Source organism: Epinephelus fuscoguttatus, linkage group LG9 (genome assembly GCF_011397635.1).
Source record: "Epinephelus fuscoguttatus linkage group LG9, E.fuscoguttatus.final_Chr_v1".
NCBI classification, from domain to species: domain Eukaryota; kingdom Metazoa; phylum Chordata; class Actinopteri; order Perciformes; family Serranidae; genus Epinephelus; species Epinephelus fuscoguttatus.
Window position 1 is genome coordinate 16,359,401 of NC_064760.1, and position 23,951 is coordinate 16,383,351.

The 23,951-nt window shown below is 41.0% G+C and overlaps 1 protein-coding gene across 7 annotated transcripts in view; it reads left to right on the top strand.

The window, feature by feature from the left end:
• diaph2 (diaphanous-related formin 2) overlaps positions 1 to 23,951 on the top strand; it is a 513,027-nt gene that overhangs the window by 287,652 nt on the left and 201,424 nt on the right. For all 7 annotated transcript variants that reach the window (XM_049585042.1, XM_049585047.1, XM_049585043.1 and 4 more), the window contains 2 exons: positions 16,959 to 17,060; positions 22,250 to 22,489. In XM_049585042.1, coding sequence (XP_049440999.1) covers positions 16,959 to 17,060; positions 22,250 to 22,489 — 342 coding nt within the window. The remainder of the gene's footprint in view (positions 1 to 16,958; positions 17,061 to 22,249; positions 22,490 to 23,951) is intronic.

The following is a 23,951-nucleotide window of genomic DNA, read 5'->3' on the forward strand; positions in this document are numbered from 1 at the left end:
CCCTCCATCTCATTTGGCTACAATATTCATAGTGCTGGTGGACAGAGGTCACTTTTGTATATCAGGTCAGCTTCATCAAATTCAAAAAGACATCAGAGCCACCCCACCACCATACGCTGTATAACAATGAGATGAAGAGGACAATGAAAGACAATAATGAGCGTTGGCTCAATGAAAACAGATTGAGCCTCAGAAAGCTTGGCAAAGGTCTGCTTTTAAAGGGCTGACAGCCTGACAAAGCTATTCATTGCTATTGTTGGCTGGCAACAGAAGCGACAAGGGAAGGTTCTGTAGACCTTGTTTGTGTGGGAGAGAGTCGGGCACGTGTGTGTTAGGCTCCAGGGTCCTGGTTGCATTGTGTTTGCGTTTAGTTTGGCACTACAGGACATCCAATGCCTCTAGTTCTTCTCAGTAGCACCCTGGCTAAGTGTATATTCTACTTCACTTGCATTGTTTAAATCATGATGTGGCTATGCCCGTGACCTCGCTGTCATTGACTTAAGTTGGCTCTCCTTTGGTGTTTTAATTTCTCCAAAAGTCCCAAAAGCCTCTTTGCTCCAGGGAGAAGGCTTAACTGGCATAATGATGGTATTTGGTCCCATGCCCTTACAGTCCCTGCCAAAGGAACACAAGGAGCCCAAACAATGGCCAGATTATTAATAAGGACTTGTATACTTGAATAGTTTATGGTGTAATCAACTGGTACACATGCAAGGGTTTGCTCGTAATAGTTCACTGGCAGGGTTACTGTGATGTACAGTAATAGGCTGAGAGCATAATTGTAGAGTGTCTTACTACATTTATTCATTACCATATTACTTGTTATTGCAGCACCATTTGTATTTGTCAGTGTTTTACATTCAGTACAGCAGCAGCATTAGTCCAGCTGCTTATTATTATAAAAGCACATTTTATCATATGATCAGAAACTGATTAAGCCAAGCAACAGCGCAAGTAATCGACAACGGTAACATGCAGTGGAAGTGGAAAGCCATGCAACTAACAGGGAATACATACAATACAATAATTTTGCATCATTATATGTTGAAGTGTCATTCATCCTCATTATGTTCCAATTGAGAGATCGAGAGAGCATTTTTGAGAGTCTATTTAAAGGGACAGTTCATCTACATTGTTTTGGGGTGAGCTTCCAAGTGTTGGAGATATCCGCGTAGAGGTGTCTGCCTTCTCTCAAATGTAATGTAACTAAAATTGGATATATACACTTAAAATCTCAGCTGCAATGTCTGTTTCCAAAGATCATGACCAAGTTACCGTATCGACATGCCGAAGGAAGCATGCATCTACTCATGGACCAGAAGCTTGTGCTCGTGACAGCATGAGAAACATTAATGGCACCCCCCTTCGCTGGGCTGTAATGTTTACTAGCTTTGTAGATGGAAGGTTCCTTCTGCGTGATGATATGATTGGCGGGTGTAGTTCTATAAAGACAAAATAATCCCTACATGAAACTGCTCACGACAAGATCCGTGGATTATGTTGAGTAACGGGATCATGATTTCTGGAAAGGGACATTGCTGCTGAGTTTTTCAGTTTTTATTTTGTTATATTTTGTTTTGTTTTATTTCTTGGCGCTTTGAGCACCACAAGCTGAGTGCCATCCAGTTACATAATTTGAGACAAGGAAACATTATCTCACTGAATTCTCCAACAATCCGCAGCTAACACCAAAACAATCAAGATTGATAAAGAGCACTACAGGTAAAAATAAAAATATGTAATGCATTTTTGATTTGGGGTGAACTGCCCCTTTAGTATGTTAGTGTTCAATTAGAGTGACATCTTTGTGTGACTTATTTCTGTACTGAGTAATTTTTACAATTTGGTTGAGAAATGTGTCATAAATGACTTTATATTCCAAAATCTGAAGTGACAGTTTAACCCAAATGACTTGCATTAGTTCAGTGACAAAACATTTTGTTGGGATTCCCTTTTCAAGGTGGCTGAAAGCTTGTATTAAGCTCACGTATCTTGACGATGAGGGACCGCAGGAATCCCTTTTCAGTTGTGGCAACGGTCCCTGGGAAATTGATAAATAAGTTCAAGTGGCTGACAATGTTGTTATTGTTGTATTACGAATGGTTTGCTGTCTCCGGGAGGAACTGTGTCCAAAGGCATCGTTAGGAAGATTTCTTACTTACAGTAGGAGGGATTAAGTGATATTGGTTTCCAGGAATTTAGATTAATGCTTAGCAAGTGTACTCTCCAAGCTCTCCAAGCTTCATCTTTTGTCTTGCATTTTATTCTCCCCACTTATTCTTCTTGTACAATTATTCTGCCGGACTACCTTGCAGTCCCTCGATGCTTAATTGGCACATCTTGGGAGACTGTTACAAAGTTTACAGATTTTTGAATTCCCTACTACATGCATACCCTCTCATAATGCCCTCCAGGCAAATATAAGCTTTTTACGTTCTAATCAGCTTTTCTACCTCCATCATGCAAAAGCAGGCCATGGTTCCTCATGCACTATATATAGTAAAGCGGTTGCAGAGCCCCTGTGATGTCCAATTATGGCCCATTTCTAATTTAACCGTGTCACATCAAAGCTCATCACCACATTGACCTCAGTGAATCAGAACTAATACACATCCACACAGTGTTTATTGTTGGCGACCTAAGGCGGCCACTGAAGTTCAAAAGTTACATCAAAATATAGGGTATGAATTTATTCAAATTCAGACTGCTTCTGCTGCACAGGTATGGACTTAAAATTGCCCACATCCAGTCCATGCCTTCGGGCTTGTCAGGGTTTTCTTGTGTTGAGCTTTTTGGGGAACAAGGTTTTCCAGTGTGCCTAACCTACTATATCTATTTAAAACAAGTCCTGTAAATGGGTGCAGGAGTATTTAAACTATTCTCATATCTTGCATTATAGCTCTTGAGCCAGTTATTGTAACAAAAGTTTGCACTCTGTTACTTAAAATAGGCTCCATGGATATAAAGTCATATGTTTTGTATGTGTAATTAACAATGTGTGTGTTTTAAATGCTGTCCATTATTCTTTGTTCGTTGACCCGCTATCATGAAAGGTTGCATGAGATTAATGTCACGCACACATTCAAGCCCACATTGGAAAGGTGGCCCGAACCATTTTCACATAGCTAAAGAAACAAGAGATAGAGAAGAGAGGAGTGAATTGTCAGAGACAGACACAGATACACCCACAGAGTGAGGATTTATTTCAAACAAACAGTAAGAACAGTTTTTTGGCTGCTGCAGAGCTACTTTTCTTCAACCCCCACCCCTTCCCAGAACACGCCATATGATCCAGCTGCTTGAAATGAGGGAGTCATCACTAAATGTTTAAGCACGCCCAGTTTTTGGTGTGTGTGGTAAGCTAACTCTCGTCAGCGGATGATTCGGCCCTGGGGGCTTGTTTTGCGGAATATCAGAGTGGCTTCTTAATGTTTAATGTCTGCCAGTGTATTTTATATTACCCCATCTCCTTTTCAAAAGGAAAGGCTAATGACTAACACTGCACCGCCGCTATTCATTTGTAATTAGTAGTGCCCTATGTTGTGTGCAAATGCACTCGCAAGAATATCAAAGAAGTGCAGAGAAGTGTCCGACATCTCTTGTATTTAAACCCGGCGTGTCTTAATGAGTAAATGTGTGCTCATCATTTTGAGCACTCATTGGTTGACATACCAGGGCTTTTAAGTAAACAGTGGGGAACATTTGTATTCATTTTGTGATTTAAGTAGAATGTTGCACATATTAAACCAATTTTTGAGCCCTGATTCAGCATGGAAATCTATGTTGAACTAAGACATTATGCAATACCAGAAAAATAATATAGCCAAACATGAATCAGTGTCACAGCATGTTGCATATTTTTATAGTCATATTAAACCACATTTTAGGAAATCTTGATGGCTCAGGCCAACACCTGTTATAACATATCTTCATCATCATGACCTTTGAGTTTCTTAATTCAATATACATGAAGCAGAGAGAACCTCACCTACTATCTGCATGTTATTTTACACTATCTCTTCCATCCCTCTCTTGCTCTGCATGGACCTACGTTGATTCAATAAATATTACTTCCAATAATGTGGAAATGATGGCGCTTCTAACTGACTATCTGTATACAGCAACTTATTAAGCAACAGCTACTGTGATTTCTCATATTGCTCCGAAATCAGTTATTACTACAGACCTTTGTGGTGTACAGTATGTCTGCCCTCCCTACCTGGGATATTAAATGTGCTATTGTAGTATGCATGCTTGTATGAATTGCATTTTTGTTATTTGGATTCACCAGTGGGATCCCCACATGATCATGTAGCTGTGTTTTATTCAATATAATTTCATACTGTGAATTGACACCATACTGCTGTGGCTGTCACCCCCCAGAAAAGTGGAATTCTGCAGTGACTTCTATTCTATACTGTTCAGTCATATGAACACAAATAAGTAACAGCTTTGAGATGTGCACATCATGCCTTCCATATAAACATATCTTTATATATTTGATGACACTATCTGTGTGTGTAAAATAAGCTCTATATAGTTTTGTCCTTTAGGAAATGCATACATAGATATTTTAAAACGTGTTCTCTTACTTTAAAATTGTTGCAAATTATATATTGTGCCACTCGCAATCATAATACCCTCTGACTAGGTCGTCTCATAGTAAACACAGGCGTTGTCAGCCTTCGGGTTTGTACTACTTCTCTTCACCTCGCCATGGCAACAACCTTTCCGCCAGGTCTCACAGGAGTCTTTCGTACTAGCCATGCTTGTTATTATTGTTTATCTCTCTTGTCAATCACCCAGATCACCACGATGCTCATCCATATGCATGGCCCCATCATTACATGTGGTAGCTCATTGGCTGCAGGGTCTGGCAGTGCCCATGCCAGCCTTTGTTCTCCGCTGTAACAACAGGTGATTGTAGCAGCCTGGCACATTGTCGGGCATCATTTGCATGGTGTAAAAGTGCACATGTGGGGCAAGGTGATAAGTATGGCAGTGCATTGGGCCTGTTGGATTAGAGCTTAAGCAGGAGAAACGGGGTCCCCCTTGGGCTTAATTGTGGTTTATTTTGGCACACGGTGCGTAACTCTCTTCTGCATCAAATGCTAATTTAACAATGAAATGTGAAATGCATTATGCTGATTTGGGAGGGCTGGAAAAATAAGACAGAAAAGGAGGAGAAGTATTGAATAAACAAAGTAAAGGCAGGGGAAAGAGAGGCTCGACTTGGCTTAGCTCGGTGTACTATCTAATGTGCCTCAGAAATTGATGGCCAGGACCCAAGGTACTACATGTACTTTTCACTGATCATCACCACGCTGCTGATCTGTAGCTACAGGGTCCAGGTCAGGTACTCTGTTCTCAGGTTGAATATTGATTAAAAGCTCACATTTTCAAACACACATGCATACGCACGGGCGACTTCATGCACAATACAGCACAACAGTTAAATTTTGATTAGGTGGAGTCCATGCGGCTTCTCCTCAGGCACACTGGGTGCTGTATTTTCTTAACCGAGTAAAATTTGTTTTCTGTTTTCACTCTCCAATTCAGTGTCTTTGTTTCTGTGACAGATGGCACATCACTCACAGAGACGCTCTCAGACAGCAGACTCCGCAAACAAATTAATTTCTATTACTGTTTTGCACGCTAGCTCTCTTCTTATTTGATTGACAGTCTCATCATATACCAGCACTGTATTAGGGTGACTGTGTGCGACATTGTCAAAGAAGAATAATCCCAAATGAGAGAGGATTTCAATGCAGTGCAGCGAAGTTCATCCCCTTTTTTTCACCTTGACAAGTTTGTTTTTTAAGCAAGTGTTCTGTATATAGCTCATCCTCATGTATTAGGTAAAAAAATTTTTATCAAAGTTGATATCATTAAGTGATGCACATTCAGATTTTGAAGCATATTCCCTGGCAGGTAATATATAAAAGTTAAATTCATCTGTAAGTCCTGAGGGCTCACAATAGATTTGGTTTAAAGTGAAATAAGCTTTCAGAAACCCTTTGTTTTTTTGTTTTTGTTTTTTCTGTCTCAGTTACTCTTCTCTGTTCTTGTCTCTTTCTTTACCAATCTCTCTGTTTATCTCCTTTCTCTCTACGTGAACGCCGTATTTGCCGGGTTAATTTCCCTCTTAATCCTGCTTCACACCTTTCATGGTTAACGTTAAGTGCTCAGGTGTGCACATTTGAAAAATTCCTCCATATTTCCTTCTTAAAGACACATTTAATGTCACAGTAAGTCTGTCAGGTTTTTCCAGCCCCAGCCCTCGGAATTAATCCCTCCCCCCCTCTATCTCTCTCTCAACCTTTTTTTCCTCCCTCTCACTGTGTTTGTGTCTTTCTCTCAGACTGCTTTTCTCATTTAGTTTAATGCGATTTTAGAATCTGTCACACTCAGTTTGTTGCCTGTCAGCCTGTCACTGTAGCTTTGCTCATAGTAAGATTTGAGGTGTTTGTGCTGTTTGGCAGGGTGTAGATTCTGTACGACTACACCAGCCTATATAAGTGATGTTCATTGTTAAACACATTTAACTGTTTGTTGTTTGTTCCACATTTTCTCCCGTGTTTTCTCCTCTAATATTGAGGTGAAACGTTGAAAACACCTGCTGATACCATGAACACTTTATAAGATAAAATCTGTATTGTAATTGTAAATGCTTTGCTGTGTTTCAAATGAAACAGATGTGATTTTTTAAACGTTTTTTTTTTGTGTGTGTGTGTAAAATTATAACTATTCAGATGAGAAATATAAAATTTGGAAGGTGCTGCTCTCTGTTTTACCGAGCATTATCTGTCAAAACTGTCCCCATTCTCGTAAACAAAAACACAACTTGATAGCCTTTGTTCCACATATTCAGTTTTCAGTTGTGTGGTAGTAACCTTTTGTTTGAGATGGATGCTGTCTACACCCACAAACTGTTGTGCAAAGTTACTTTTTTTTCTCCTCTTTTGACTCTTAAGCTTAGTTTGAGAAAAAAAAGAGGAAACTTTTGAAATTCCACATAATGTCTTTTTTGGAACTGTCAAGCGTTGGTTTTAGAAGCTAAGGCTTGGATGTTGAGAAGTCTTCTTGTCTGTCTATTATTTTGTTATTGATTCAAACTGAAGTCTTCACTGATTTGCCATGAGCCAGGTAGGGAGCCTGCTGAGGTGTCACGGCAGGGAGATGGCACTCCCATGTTGCTCCTCATCACAAAGCATGGGCAGAATACCACATGTTTCTCCGTCTCCAAAAAATGAGGAGAAAATCAATTAAAAGGAGAAAATCACATCTGTCAAGCACATGGCAGACATGGCTCCTCTTCTGTCTTTGTTGTAGACCTCCCATAGGCCTAACAGAGAGAAACACAGTTTACTCGGATCATCTTTTAGACATCAGGTGATTCTCTCTCTTTTCTCCTTTATTTAACCCAGCTTAATAAAGTCTTTATTGCTCTGAGAAATGCTTTATCGATTGGCCTGTCTCAGACTATATCTTAAGCTTTCTTGGTTTTCTTTATCATTTTCACATTACTGCTGGGAATATGCTTCTCTGTGCTCTAATTATATTTCACGAGGTAGAGGTTATAAACAAGGTGTGGTACATGTTACGCCTCCTGCTCCACACAACAAGGTTACAATTCAACTTGACCTAAAGGAATACCTCACCCCCAAAGCGACCATTTATGTCAATTACTCAACCTGTGTTACACTGAATTTGCGAAGAAAACGTTGTTTATCTCGCATACCCTAATGGTGTACAAAGAATCCAAAATGGAGAACATTAAACTCTCACACAACTCGGGCAGCATAATCCAAGTCTCATTTAATCGGTCGTATGCCCAGCACTTCCAAAACAGACAGCCCTTTGCAATGGGGAACTTCATAAAAGACTGTGGCTCAGAGGTAGAGCGGGTCGTCCACTAATTGTAGGGTCAGCGGTTCGATCCTCGGCTCCTCCAGTCCCTATGTCAAAGTATCTTTGGGCAAGATGCTAAACCCCACATTGATCTCGATGGCTGTTGTACTGGTGTGTGAGGGCGAGTAAATGGTTACTGAGTATCAGGTGGTGCCATGTAGAGCACAGTCAAACACGATGCTCACACAGCAGCACAGCATGGCACTGTACACACAGCGGAGTGAGCATATGTTGCGTTCAGGCGTTGTCACGTAAATGACAAATTCCAGCATGCCATAGCACAACACATGCGTGTCAAGTGGGCCGAAACCGAGCAAAGTTGCTCAATTTTTCATTTCTTAATATATAGTTTGTTACGGAGTCCGTGATTTCCCTGTGACACTTACAAATCTTTGCATAACTGTGCTTGGATGTTGTTTTATGAGGCTCTGGCGGCTTTCAGCTGTCTCTTTGTCTTTAACGTTACACGGCTCGACTTTCTCTCGCATGCCTCTTCCTACTTATCTCTGTGCTGTCTTGAGTGCTGATATAGATTGGTTTAACTTTTACACAGCACGTCTTTCTGTTCAATGTCAACGTACCTGAATCCAAAGTATCGCCATGTAACAGATGTTTTTTTCGCCACCAACTCAGCCTGTTTGTGGTCGTGCTCATGCTCTTCTTCAGCGTCTGTGTTGGTCACTGCTGCATGACGGCTGCACGCACCAGGATAGCTTGTGGACATGATGTCAACAAACTCGACACACAACAGGAGAGGCAGTCACGTTCACAGGCACACATGTTAACATTTATTTACATTGAATTGCAAATCGCAGCCTTTCATGCGGTTATGTAATCGCACAGCCTGACATCGCGATTGCGATTAGATTAATCATGCAGCACTAATGTATGGTAGCCTAGCCCACCACCATACAAGTGCCATCCATTTACCATTTAAAAGTGAAACCTATCTATGCTCTCTTCAAAGCCAGACTCCAATGACAAAACCAGTAATTGTACCTCACTGAACACGGGAGCTGCTGGTCTACCACTGCCTTGATCGGTTAGTTTGTGGTATTGTGGGAAACTAACCATTTGAAACCAAGCAGCAACCTCCGGATCTGGAAAATGAAGCCAACGAGGTGCCAAAAACTGCAGTTCCTAGAATGGCCACTTGAGGCTGGCTCCAGAAAGTGAGGCAATCCCCATAGACCCCCATGTTACGATGCCAATTACAGCTGAAACATGTTTACAGCCTGGAATGAAACATGGTTTAGGTCTCTATAGCTTATTTCCCCATTCATGACAACTGCAGGGGGGTTGACTTTTCTTTTTACTCACCTGTTTACGTTTTATTAAGGGTTAAAATTACATATATTTAAGGGCAGGCTGCTTTAAGTGACAGGCTGTCTACTGATGGTGTCCTCGCCTTAGGCCAATCCACCCCTCGCTCCTCCACAGTCGCAGCCTCTTCCACAAATATAGTCAATTCTGGATGGCAACACTTAAGCCTTCAAAATGGGAGTCAGCAAATCAATGGATAACTTCCTTGTAGCTATGTCCATTATTTTTACAGTCTATGTTTAAAACACAAATGTCACATAATGACACAAATGACACTTGTAAACGTGCTTGCCAGCTCTATTTGTATTTCTCAGGGCTGTGTCTCTTGAATGCCTGGGGCTTACGGTCCAGCACCTGGTCACTAGCTGTGTATAAAGCCTCAACCTCACCTGAGCACTGTGGCAGGGCTCTAGACTAACTTTTGCACTTCCTGAGTTGGTTGCACTAGCACAAAATATTTTTTATGTTTTGTTTTTTTTTTTAATCTAAAAGCCATAAAATTAAAATTAAAAATTGAAAAATGCACTCCTTTGGCTTAGATGCAGCCACCCCCTCTCTGTCTGCAGTCACCACTATGTAGCCTCACTCAATGTTCCACCACAGCACTATCTGATTGTTACATATCCCAAGTAATAGCCTATCAACACTGAAGGCTGCTTTGCCACAGACGGGCCAAGAGACGAGAACTGCTGCTCTGGTGAGCGAGCGGTGCTGTGTCTCGAACATAAGGCAACAGATATCACTGAAGTTGTAATAAACATCGCAATCTCTTATACTGAAGTTGCATAAACAACCAGTGTTTCCCCCGGTGGTGTTCTGCAGTAGTAACCTAATAGTAGTGACTGGATGTAACTTCAGTTGTGTGAGTACTAAAGCTGCAAGGAGAGGAAGAGGGAGTGAGACGGAGCCTGGACGTGGCAAGAAATGCAAACAGATGATCGTAGTTTATAAGAATGCGGAGCAGTGACAATACAGACATTTCATACACCTGACATGTATAGGGCAAACCTGCTGATGCACATTAACCTGCATTAGACCCATTTGTATGAGTCAGCTTTCACTATGTCAGTGTTATAGACTTCAATTTGCATCATGCACTCAGAAAGGAGCTCAGAAAATAAGAAAGAAAGAAGAACATACAGTCAGAGGGAAGAGTGCCTGTGGAAAATACACTGCCACACACTTCTACAGGGTCGTAAGTCATTATTGAGAGGCATTATTTCTGTATAAATCTATACAGTGATTTTTAGGATAATCCTCCATAGTCTTACTATATAATGATGAAAACTCTGCCTGTCTGTTGGTGTGTCTGTTTCACGTTTTTCTCCTCACTGACTTGGTCAATCCATGTGAAATTTGGCACAGTGGTAGAGGGTCATGGGAGGATGTGAATGAAGCAATATTACATCAATTGGCCAAAGGGGGCGCTATAGCAATCGATTGAAATTGCAGACTTTGAATGGGCATATCTCATGCCCCGTATGTCGTAGAGACATGAAGCTTTGCACAGAGATGCCTCTCCTCATGAGGAACAATTTTGCCTCAAGAACCCATAACTTCTGGTTATATAGATTTTCCGCCATGTTGAATTTTTTGAAAACACTTAATCTCGATCTCGATCTCTTCCTAGGAAGTTTGACCGGTCTGCATGAAACTCGGTGAACATAATCTAGGGACCAATATCTAAAGTTCCCTCTTGGCAAAAGTTGGAAAACTTACTAAAGCTGAGCTTCTATAAGGCAGTGAATATTGCGGAGGGCGTGGCTCATCACATAAAGGTGTATAACATCTCAAGGGTTTCACCGATCACCATGCAACTTTGTAGGCATATGACCACACATAATCTGAGGGGACCCCTCCATTATTGACCCCAGCAAACAAAATGGGGGCGCTAGAGAGCTGATTTCTTATCTAGGCCTAACCGCCATATCGATTTGGACTAAACTTGGTAGATATGTAGAACAGGTCGCCTCAAGGTGAATAAATTTAACTTTAACTGGCAACTGGGTGGTGCTATAACAACAGAAAAATGCTTAAAAATGGCTAAAATGCATCCTACCACTGTGGCTCCCCTTGTGGCCGAATGTTTGGGTTTTTTTTTTTTTTCTTCTTCTAATTTTTGGTATGACTAAGTCATGGTATGGTATGCTGTACATAATCACGGAAGCTGTGTGTCCATGGAAAAGTGTGTCATTCAGTCAGTCAGTCATTCTACCAGTGCGCCCCACTTTTAAGTCAAAACAACATATAAACACTTTATCTATCTGCCTTTCAACGTGCTACCTCAACTACTAATGTACAGTTTTAGCCCACTAACTATCCCACTATTGGCAATGGTACTACTGTACTTTCAATAAAGCAATCGTACTATCAAATTCACAAAAACTCTGTCTGAATACATTGCTCTTCTTAATGGGTTCAGTTGACTATTTAATCTGCAATTCCTATGACCTGTATCCCAAACACACACCACGTGAAACTGTACGTAGGCAACTGTGCACTCAATGAATATGGACTAGTATATCTTTAATGTATATTTATGGCATAAAGTAGTATTTAGACATATATAAATCATTTTATGATTATTGTTCGCTTGATCCTTATTTGAAATAGAGCACTTTTTACTGACAGTCGTATTTTGAATATCAAAGCATCCTTACTTTGCACTACATCAGCACCTGCTGTTTTAAACAGCATGCGGTGCTGTTAACTGTATGGTTAAGTGTATGCCTAATACATGCCTAATACCCCCCTTTTAAACTGTATTAACTTGGCATGGGTTCATGGATGCTGTGAAACTGAACTTGATTCACTGGAAGCTAGCTGACAGCAGCAGAGATCAAAGTACAGAAGTGAAAGCCCTACAGATACTGTCATCCTCTACAAATGTTTAGTGAACCGTAACCTGTATCTCATTACTTTAACACTCTCCTTTACCCTCACAACCGCTTCTCTTCCTCAAGTACACCTTTCACTGTCTGTGCTGCAGTAGTGGAATTATTTCAACAGTATTTACTGTACTTTATTTATGTAAATGTACCAAAAATACACAAATCCAAGTTAAAGTGAGAGGAAAACAGCAGTAATAGTGTTATGAGGTTCTCTCAGAGTCCTTGAGTTGACCTGCTGACAGTTAATCTATAATTAATTGATTCAGTATTGTGTGCAATGATATCGTAATCTGTTTCAGGATGGGATAACAACCGAAACAGTTCTCTGCACATTAATGTTATGGTTATTCTTTAAATTGAAATGTAGCACTTTTTGACAGGTAGCCACTGATTGTATATTCACGTATTTTTCACACTGAAGAAAATGAATTGTGCTCGGGCATGTCTTATTGGACTTCTGCTGTCCCTGACACGGATTAATTGATTCTGATCTGTCTCCTGAACATGTGGTTGAGTGACAGTTGAATACATATTTTAACGATCACGCCCAGAACTTACAAAAGGCAGATTTATGGAGGCCAGATATAGATATGCGTATAAATATACACGGCTGGAACTTTGAAAAGCTTTTGAACTGTGACAGTCAGCAGAGGAAGAATAAATGAAGAACTGAAGGCCATAGCTGTTGTTTGAATGTAGGAGCAGCAGACATGCACAAACCCTCGGAGCATTCCTGAGGAATCAGAAAGCAGAACTATCTATTGAAAGGAGGACAATACTGAAAAAGAATCCATGACCATAGGTTGCACAGTTTGTAGTCAGCATGTAGTTTTAACATTCTAGGCACATTTTCTGTCTGTTAACATAATGTTCCTGCCTTTTTTTGGCTAAATTGAATGTACACGACAGCAGGTGTACAGTATACGTGGACCAGTTATTGAATATATTCACATTTTTCACACCTTCAGTCTTCAATCTGTTTTTATTTTTCACAGGGATGCAGGATTTATGAGGTTTTTAACCTGAACAGCCAAATTTTTGTGTCGAAGCCTGCTTTGTCGGTGGATTGCGGCATCTTGGCTCGTGTGCTGATACGTAGCACCTTCATCTTCGCCCAAGGCAGTAAATGAATGTGTAGTGTTGCTAGCGTACTTCCAGTAATCTCTCGTAGACTGCTGTGTGTGTCTGGTGGCCTGTGGTGAGGAGTCTGGCCCAGCATCATCACCCAGTCTCCCACATTGCCACACATATGGTGCTGCCTTTGTGTCAATTGTGCTCCATGGGGTCTCTAATAATTAACAAGATGACAGACAAATGAAATGACAAGCACAAGGTGGATTCGATTTTCCATTACAGTCTTCTGTCTGTGTGTGTGTGGGTTTTTTTTTTTTTTTGTTTGTTTGTTTTTTCAGATGTTTAGCTGTAGCATTTTGAAATGCTGTAATTTCACCTCTTGCAAAACTTTCTTTCTCTAACACAATTACAAAGGCCACTTTAGAAATGGCAAATCTTGCTATTATAAGCTCTGTGTGCACATATGTTTGTATATGTTGCCATGGATTTCTGCATGCTTAGGAATTACCGAAGAGTACTGGAAGCACAGCTTTACTGAAGAAGGAACATCTGATATTAGAAATAGACTGAAATACATTCACCAGACTCCCCCAAGGACACGTTTCCTTCATTTCTATATTATGCCAAACCAGACTCAACTCAAATGGAAAAGCACTGTAAAAGACTGACTGTACAAGGATGAAAACAACATGTTGATCTTTGCTCAGGAAGCAGTGCCAGAGAAGAATAGCCTAATTAATCGGATTTGCTACAGTATTCGCAATAACTGTTGGTTTGCTGCTATGTTGATGACCTTCTATTCAGAACTAAGGATACATTCTCAAGGAGAACCATGTTGCTAATCCAGCTACTAATGTCACCTAGAGTTAAAGATTTTATATTCAATGTATTGCTCCTCTCCTGTGGACCGGCAGATCTTTTTCTTTTTCTTTTTTTTTTGTTTAAATTTACTTAGAGTCTTAATGTATTCTAGCACACGCTTAACTCTGAATAGGAGCAGTCTTTATATTTGACAAACATTTTGTGGAGTTGATGCTACAAATTTTAAGACTTTAAAAGACTACCACATAAAAAAAACGAATTATTTCCTAGCGAAACTTTCAAAGCTAGGGTAGCCAGAAATCGGGAATAGCCTGAAAAAAACAGCAGGATTTTGAAAAACTCCCTCCCCCTGTAGCTCCCCCCCCACCACCACCACAGATATATGCACAGGCTTTATACAGTAGCTCAGTGTTTCCAATACGTTGATTTCTTTTATCTTATTTCATCATAAAGTTTCCCGCAGTGCACTCACTCAGCCCCTCTTTGCTCCGCTCTGTCTCTTTGTTTATCAAACCACAAATGAGACAGGGATTAGCTAGCTAGCCACCCAGTCCCTCTGCCTCACGCCCTGTGGCTGTGAATGTCTTTGCTGGGAGGAGAGCAACTTGGGAAACACTTCGGTTGGCGGCTGTAGCGCCTCAAATTTGACTAGTGTAAACCCCCCAGCACCAGGTAAGCCACAGCATTGGGTCTAACCTGTGTAACAGCAGCAACAGAAAGTTTGCTGATCTGAGGGGAGCTGGGGCTGTCTGGTCCCTCAGAGCTGGTTGGATTTGGGCTGTTGCTGCTGCTGACTACTCCAATGCTGCTGCCCACTCTCATCTCAGTGAGGTGGTCTGTTGTAGCGGGGAGTGAGGATGAAGGCATGCTGTGATTCTTGGCTCTAGCTAATGTTAGCTTCATAAACATGAACCTGAAGTTGCAGCCGCGAGCCTTTGATTGCGGTTAGTTAAGGGCTTAACTATTAGCGTCATTTTCTCTCCATCTTTGAAGTATTTCTCTGATCTTGAGGGTTTTATCTCGTTATTGTCAAACTCTGTTTTAGATTTTCTTTTTTAAGTCCATCTACCTCTTTTAGGTTGCTTTGCAGTGTAGGCAGTTGTTGACAATCCTGGACAATCCTGGAATAGCAACTTTCTTTGCTCTCTGAAATCGCCTGTGATTGGCCAAAGTTGTCTGTCTCGGGATAGATTTTCTAAAGCCTGAAAACAGAGCCAAAAGGAGGAGCAGATCTAGTTTTCTGTCAGACCACTTGAAGCACAATAAGCTCAAAGTTAATTGTGTTTTTTGCACAGTGACACCGGAATCAAAATCCCTACCTTAGCTTTAACTTCAACTTAAACCTGCACTTCTGGAAAATATAATTTAAAAATGAAAGAATTGTGCTATTTTTCTTCTGCATCATCATAAAAAAGTCATCAGGTATATGAAACAGCTTTAGGAAAAGTTCCTTTACCAAAGGTCACGATTGAATAATTAGCAACATTAGCTTTGTGCTGAATATGGTATGTTCATTGCTGTCAACGAATAGGTGATTTAAAAACAAAAAAGGAAAACCATGTGCCCAGTCATCATTTAACTCAACATAAATCCATCCTTACGAATCCAATTACACAAATATGTTTTTTTTTTATTTTTATATGATCAACTATTTTTTCTGCTTCTGCTGATATGATCAAAAGCCTTCATTATCATGGCACCATTGCTTGCAGCAGACCCTAATTGGAGCTTCAGCAAAAGCAAGCAACATTTGATATAATGGCTCCCTCCCAAACAGGAATGCCAGGCCTGCATTATGGCTTACTGTTTTATTAGCTGCAATCCCTGAGGGAAGGACAGAGATGTCATCATTAGTGGGCAGTAGACACTGGTCGTGGTGCTGAGGTCTATAGAGTGGTCAGCCAGGCCCATAGCCCAGTTGCAGCTACTACTCTCTGTTTTTCCTGTCTAGGCTCCCATCTGGCCACGTGACCCTGCGCCAGTCTGCTCCCGCTGAATAAATTTGGGGAGCTAATGAGGAAGGAAGCTTTGTGAAGACCTGGAAAAGGGCACCTCTTCCTCTTCTTCTCCTCTGAGAAAAAGAGGGAAAAGTCGCCGTGGTCAATTTTATTAACTTGGCTGACCTTCACACAAACAATTAACATTTACAGAAAACACAGCCCCTCCCATTATCTTCCTCATCTCCATCTTAATCTTCAACCTCACCACCAGCAGTATCTTTTTTTCTGCTGCTGCACAGGGAATTTAACATAAAAGCAGCAAATTAATGGCAAAACTGTTGCATGTACTTTTACGGCCATTGCAAGGTGATGTGGATTATGCAGCAGAAGGTCAGTTATCTGAAGGTCCCTGACACGTTCAGTAATTGGCTGAGGGCCACCACTGTCACAGTAAAAAGCCAACAGTGAGCAGTGATTATGTGACCTTATCTACTGATCCTCCAACCAGACCATCAGCAAGCCTCTATGGATTCTGACTGAAATCTGGTCTAATAAAGACAGAACTGTGGAAATGCAAATGTTTTCTTTGACAGTTTCGGAACCCAAACGATTTTTTACCATATAATCTGATTACATGTACAAATGTATGATTAGCCAAGCATGTGGTACCTGTTTTTTCCATTGTTCTAGAAAAGTTCATCCATGGCCACATAGCAGTTGAATGCTTGTACTTTCTGATATGAATAAAGCGTCTATGAAAAGTTATTTTTCAAACCGTTAGCTAACCAGTTAAGTTAAATAGAAACACACTCAGCAGCATTGCTTGTACAAACTCCTCTCTCCTACTGTGCGTCCTCCTCGTCTGCGAGGTGATTTTTATCCTGACATGGACAGAAAATGAGATTTGCATTAACAGTAGCTCTCTCTGTTCGTGTGTGTGTGTGTGTGTGTGTGTGTGTTTGGGTGTGTGTGTTTGTGTGTGCTCTCCCATTTGTAGAACCTGATAAAGAACCTGCCAGAGCAGAAAGAGCTGAATGCGCTAGCGGAACTAAAGGGTGAATATGAAGAGCTAGTGGAGTCGGAGCAGTTTGGCATTGTGGTGAGTATAATTTCCTGGTGACTACTGGATCGCCCCGAGAGAACACACAGTATACACAATCATACTCCCAGTCTACTATAGTCAAACAATTGCAAGCATGCACAGTTGAGAAATTAAATTTTTTTCTTCACTGCTTACTCTTTCTCTCTCTTTATACCTCGCACAGACTCACAAACATACACTGCTCTTTAACACTTTTGTCTGCCTTCCTTCAGCGTTCACTAGTTTTCATACACGGAAATTAAGAAATGTATAATTTAGACGGATACATCCCCGAGAGTTCCAGTAATATTTAATTAAAACATCTACCAATATAAAGAGCATATTTAATAAAGAAAAGTTAACATTTTGTAACCCAACTTCCAAACGATAGAGGCTGTGATTTCAAAAAAGCACTTTTGACTCTTGCTTAGAACATTTCAATCGTTTGTGATTAGGATTCAGCAACAAGAACTCAGCGAATGGCATATTTCTGACATCAACTGTCAATGTTGTCTCATGATAAAATCATACCCTAAGGCTATGAGTCCTGTCTGTAATAAAGTTCTTTGAAAAGCATGCCACTGCAGTCTGCCAGCACGGTGATGTATCCCAGTCCTCTGATCGATTTACAATGACCCGCCAAAGTTTTATCTTTTGCAGCAAAGGGATAAATAATGCTGTGGGTTCCATATTGTAAGCTTGGAGTAAAAGCTTCACATAGTAATGTATATTTCTTTAGTGATCAAAAGGCCAGAGAAATATCAACGACTAGCAAGTAATTAAAGCTGGAATGACTTGTTACTTCCTGTTTAACGATTAACGTTCTTTCTCAAACAGAGATATGGGGTATGGTAATAGTCGCATGTAATGCATTACTATGGCAACCAGATTGCAGTTACAGTGTCCTGGAAAACATTGATACAGCAGTTAATTTGATGAATTCACTATTTATCAGACAACAAGAATTAAACCAACACACTTGGTTTCTTTTGTACCTTTTCCTCCTGCTGTAACTGTGGGTTGTTTTGGGATAAACATGATGCTGAGGTCCGCCATTTGAAATCTAGTTATGGGACGTTTCTGAGGTGCATTGTCCACCAACACCAGCCACACTTGCCTCAACTCCCAGCACCACTACTGCACCAGGCTGCACCTTGATTCTTTTGGTGTTTTTTGTTTCTCTAATGAGAATTTCATTCTGCGTGTCTGTGCTCAAAGTTGAGCGCTTCCTAGCATCCTGACCTGTTAGAGGGTGGTGCTGGTGGATGATGAAAACAGAAAACATTTCTGGTGTAATCCACCGGGTTAATTGCACCCGTTCATCGCAGATATACACGCCAATATGAAAACAAACGGCAGACTAAACTAAGTTGAAGGAAACAAGAAAGTAATCTGAAGACCCTCATTTAGCTAAGGGAGCAAGTTAAGATAGCTAACTAATGTTACACTTTACTAAGTTAGCTGACTAACCCGAAACACAGACATACAGACAGATAAACCGAAACTGACACACCTACACAGAGAGATATAATAAAGCTGTAATGCTACAGTAAAGGTAGAGTACAAGATAAGTTAACTCACAATGATGTCTATGCACCTGTGCAAGCTTGGAGGAACTCACAATGATGTCTATGCACCTGTGCAAGCTTGGAGGAACGCATATGACTTGCAGCTTCTACTGTGGCCATACCTTCCTCATTACCTTCCTGTTTTAGCAACACCCTTTATTTAACTTTCAGCATTAAATTGTCAAAAAGGTATTTGGCAAACAATCAACTCCAAAAACTGTTTATTAAGATCCCCATTAGCTTTTGCATTGCAGCAGTTATTCCTCAGGGGGTCTACACAGTCACATAGCAACAATTCTGTGGCTAATCAACATTGTCAGGGCATGACTCAGAAAACTAAAAAATATCATTGAAAAAGCCAAAAAAAAACACTGCAGGGAGGCTTTAACGCCCAATCTGCAATTGACCCTATTGACACAACTGAGGTTTTTAAGTTGATGGTGAAAAATGACAAAAAAAAAAAAAAAAAAAAAAAGGCATGGATTCTTGTCTCACATCGGCCTGTTTTTATCCAACAACCTGCGTTACACACATGCTCAAACGCCACTCCACCTTCTACCCTTTCACACCCGACCTGCGTTCTTCCTGGAATTCCAGCGATTACGGAAAGTGACTGAAGAGGCAGAGTTGTACTGTAAATCAGTTTCAGAAGAAGTGAAGTACATCATCAGACTGTTCTGACCTTTCCACTTAGTTACAGCTGTAATTACTTTTTAATTAACTGCTCTTGCCATCCATTTACCAAGTGAATACCCAGCACTTTAAGCATCTGTAAAAGGAAGTGTTATCTTTAAACTTAACTTTACAACAAGATCATAGAGGTACATTACACAGTTTTACAAAAGAAATGTTCAATTAGACCCACGGGTCGCAGATGTGCTCCATCTCCCCAGCTGTTCTCTGAACTTACTGAAGGCGTTTTTTTGCCAATGTCTTTTAGGAGATGTAATGAAGCCGGGGGTGGCAGTTTCCCTCGTGATCTCACCAATTTTGTGATCATATGCCTCCCCACTGATGAAGTAGCTCCTCAATGCAGAGCTATTTAGTTCCCTTGGGAAATAAGCTATGTTCAAGCTTTTCTCTGCCAGAGCTGTCACCACCGTGCTCGCTTTTATTGTGATTTCTCCTTATTGTATACAAATCAATTCAAGTGAGGGAGAGGGGCGGAGTGTGTGTGTGCTTATGTGTGTGTACTTCACATGCATGCATACAACGGAGTGAGGTGGGTGGGAATGTTGGTGTGGGGTGGGGAGAGAGGGGAGGGTTGTTTGACAGACAGCTTGCCCATACATATGAATAAATTTGAGCAGTAATGAAACATTACGGGCTGGATCTGAAGGTTGCCTTGAAGCGCCGGATTATGTGGCAATCTGTAGAATTTGCCTGTGGTTGCTGCTTTGCCACATATCTTACAGCCAAAACTCCATTTGTTTTAATTCCCTCCCATTTTCATAACTATTTTTTCTTTCGTCTTCTCTAGCTTCAGTGATTCCACTCCTAAGCCCACAAGTATTGATTGAGGCTGTTCTATTATTTATGACAAATCTGTTTAATGGGAGTTTCCTTTATCCATATGAAAGTCAGGATGGAAGCAGGAAAGAGGTTAATCTCATTTGCTAATGAGGATAGTTGATGTTAAGCTCACTGGAACTAGTTGCAGCAGTAATTAAACTGGAGGTTCAACATGACCATGACGACAGGTGGTGTAACTTTATAGAATTTCCTTTCTGTCTTTGTCTTGTCACATTATGAAAAGCTATTCTAGGAACTTGCATTCTGAAATAATTTTCTAATAACTAAGATTGCAAGGAGCAGAATTCATTCTTGAAAAACATAATAGTCATATTTACAAAGGTTTCTGTGCCTTTACACAGATCCATTTTATTCATACATATATGTGTGTTATTTGTCTAACAGTTGCCTCTCAATTGAGCTGCAACTTGTAGTGTTAAGAATTGCTGCTCTTTATTTAATAGATTTTTTTTTAAGGGTATGTCGGCATATTGCGTTTAAATCGTGTCGGTTTTACATGAGAAAAGAAAAAGTTACAGATTTTTTTATTGCTGGTTATTGTAAATAATGCTCATGCTAATTTAAGGCATGCTCTTCCCCAACCTTCACAGAACAGAGGTGTTTATTATAACAATGTTTGATTGGGTTTGATTGGATTGACAATTGGGTATAATTGCACAAGAATCTTATCATGTCAGGCTTCAGGTAATTCATTTGTAGTGGTTTGGACCATAGGTGTGTCCTGTGAGGAGCTATTGGCTGCTACTGGCGTGGCTTTGGTGTGTGAGATAAACATAGACTATGTAAAGTTATGGACGTAGCCACCATGACATCACCTATTGGTTTGTGGACTAAGGCCCAATCCCAATACCCCCCCTTGTCCACTACCCCTCAGCCCTTTGCCCTACCCCTACCCCTAGCCCTTGCCCACTACCCCTTGGCCCTCAAAATGAAGCAACGGGGGGTAGGGGTTGAAATCTTTCCCTAGGAATTGAGACACCACTCACTACGTCACCACGTCACTTACATTCACGCATATGTAACTATTTTAAACAGGAAGCTGCGGCATCTACAATGGAGTCTCCAGTTGAGTTCATCCTACCGATCGCGTTTGCATTATTCATCATGCTTTGTTTGATGAACGACAGAGGACAGGGGACTTCTGCTAGCTAGATAGCTAGCTAACCAGCTAACGTTATGAGGCAGCATAGTTGTACTAGCTGGTATGATATCATAATGTGAAAAATCCGACAATTTTGCAGAACAGGACAGATGACAGACGCCAGATAGTGCAAGCTAGCTAGCTAGCTAACAAGCAACCTGACGACACCCAAGTCAGCATCTGAAATCCCTTGCTCCTAAGGGCTAGTTTCATACCCACTACCCTTTGTTATCCCTCCCCCTACATGCAAAAAGAAACTGGGACACCCCTACCCCATGCGGGAACGCGCAAATGTAGGGGTAGGGCCAAGGGGGGATATTGGGACTGGCCCTTAGTCTTTGAAACCTCTAGTTCGGCATTTTGGCTGTAGCCATCAGAAGTGACCCTATTTGGACGATAGGGTAGATCTAACTGTAATAGCTGTTGCTAGCTTCCCACGCCCTTAATTATACGGAACTTTAACCCTGGGTCAGTTATATAAAAATTCATCCAAAGGCCAATTGAATGATTACAGTTTGTGGCACTTGGTGTTGGCTTCATTGTAACAGAGAACTTTTTGAGACTGCAGAGAATTTCTTCATCGAAAGGAAAGCAAAGAACGACACTGAAGGCTTATCGTCATGGAAAATATGTTTTCGCTTTTCAGTAATGACAACTGTGATAAACAGATGGTTCATCCAGTCACCTGCCAAACAGCTTCCATTGACGGCATCTCAAATGGTTCTGTGTAACAAACCATCTGTGGTGCACAAAACTATTAAAAAAACAAAAACAGGACAAACGCAGAATCCACACAGGTGTAAGGCAGAGTATGGAGCTTTCAGTTATATGAACATGTGCTGTCATCACATTTACCCTGAACATACACACAGAGTGGAACTGACTAACAGTTTCTAGGCCGTTGGTTTTTGTTTATGTACAAAACAAACCACTGCACTGTTTTTCTTTGTCATTCATATCCTCAGATGAGTTCAGTCAAACTCCTACGACCACGTCTCAACGGTATTCTGTTCAAGCTGACATTTGAGGAGCAGGTGAACAACATCCGGCCGGACATCATGAATGTGACATTTGCCTGCGAGGAGGTGAAGAAGAGTGAAGGCTTCAGCAAACTGCTGGAGTTGGTGTTGCTGGTCGGAAATTACATGAACGCTGGCTCAAGGAATGCCCAGACGTTTGGTTTCAACATCAGCTTCCTCTGCAAGGTAACACACTACAGCACAACACACAGATGCAGAAATGAATGTAACTGCCTCCCAATGTATATAAATACTGTTATGGCCAGCTCGAAAGCCGCAGCATAAGGAGGGACATGCGCCGGATAAGATGCAGAGGTGTAACTATTATTTGCAAAAAGACAAAAAGATCACATAAGAGAACAAACATAAAGCGAGGTCTTGTGTCAGGGATTCAGAGTGTGGGCAGAGTAACGAGCCACTTTCATAGACCATCACCCAGGCACCCTCAATCAGTCGTCAGTGAGATGCACGTAGAATTTCACAGTTTTCTAAAGCAACACTAAATGAGGTTCAATCCAACAAACAGGAGATCAATGAGAACCTCAGAGAATAAGTGTCACAACACTCACCTACATGTTTCACCTGTCACGCGTGCCACAGGGTTGCAGGTGTATGAAGAAACACATAAGTGCATAGCACGTGACTTGACAGGGAAACAGAGATAGAGAGGAGGGGGTTAGTGAGAGGGGGTGAACATGTTAGGTGAGGAAGCACCTTGGTACTTCCTCACCTAACATGTTCCTAACATGTTCCCCATCTAATTCGTTTCGCGATTTTTGAAGATGGAGGATTTCAAAATACATTGATAACCTTTTTAAGGCCAAAAAAATATATTTATCTATATAGTTTTAATACATTCAGTTAAAATGTTCTCCGCTATTTATGCATCACACATTTGTTTGACAGTCATTAAGATGTAAATGTATACATTGAGATGCAGGCTTATCACTCTCGGTCGGACCTGTCCTGCCTTCATCAGTTGTTGCTCTCAGATAATAAAGACATGCTCACAAGATTCCTCTGCTGAGTGAGAAAACAGATGTAAGCAGATATTGTGGCATTGACTAGATCCTGTAAAATCTACAGTACCTATCAAATGAAAAAATGTTTCAATACAACAAATAACAACCATGATGAGGCATGGAGCGCAGTGGAACTGGAGCCAGAAAAAGACAGCATCTGTGTCGGCTGCCAGGTAAAATCACAGCATGCAGAGGTGTGAAAGAGAGGACTGGCAGCCGTGTACACACACACTCAAACTTACATCAGGCGGGTAGTGTGACAAGAGGCTTTCCTACACTCTTCTGAGAGGAAGAGTCCTTAAGCAGCCCCACTGTAGACAAAGCTAGGGTCAGTCGTGTCACAATGAAAACCAGTAAAAACAAGCTTTTAAGAGTGGATTTTAAAATGGTGCTTAAACCACAAGAGTGTGGTAGTTATAACAGTAGCAAGCTGTTGCGGGAGAGTTCTTATTTATCTTTTATAAATTAGAGTTATGTTGTTTTTTAAGCTGCTTTTCTGGAGTATCATTGGATTTGCGGTATGGCGACCAACTAGGGAGAATGTGTGGAGAGTAGCCCTGAGTATATAGATCAACATATGTCCATAATATACCACCAGTCGTGAGAATTTTCAGCTGCAGTGAAGC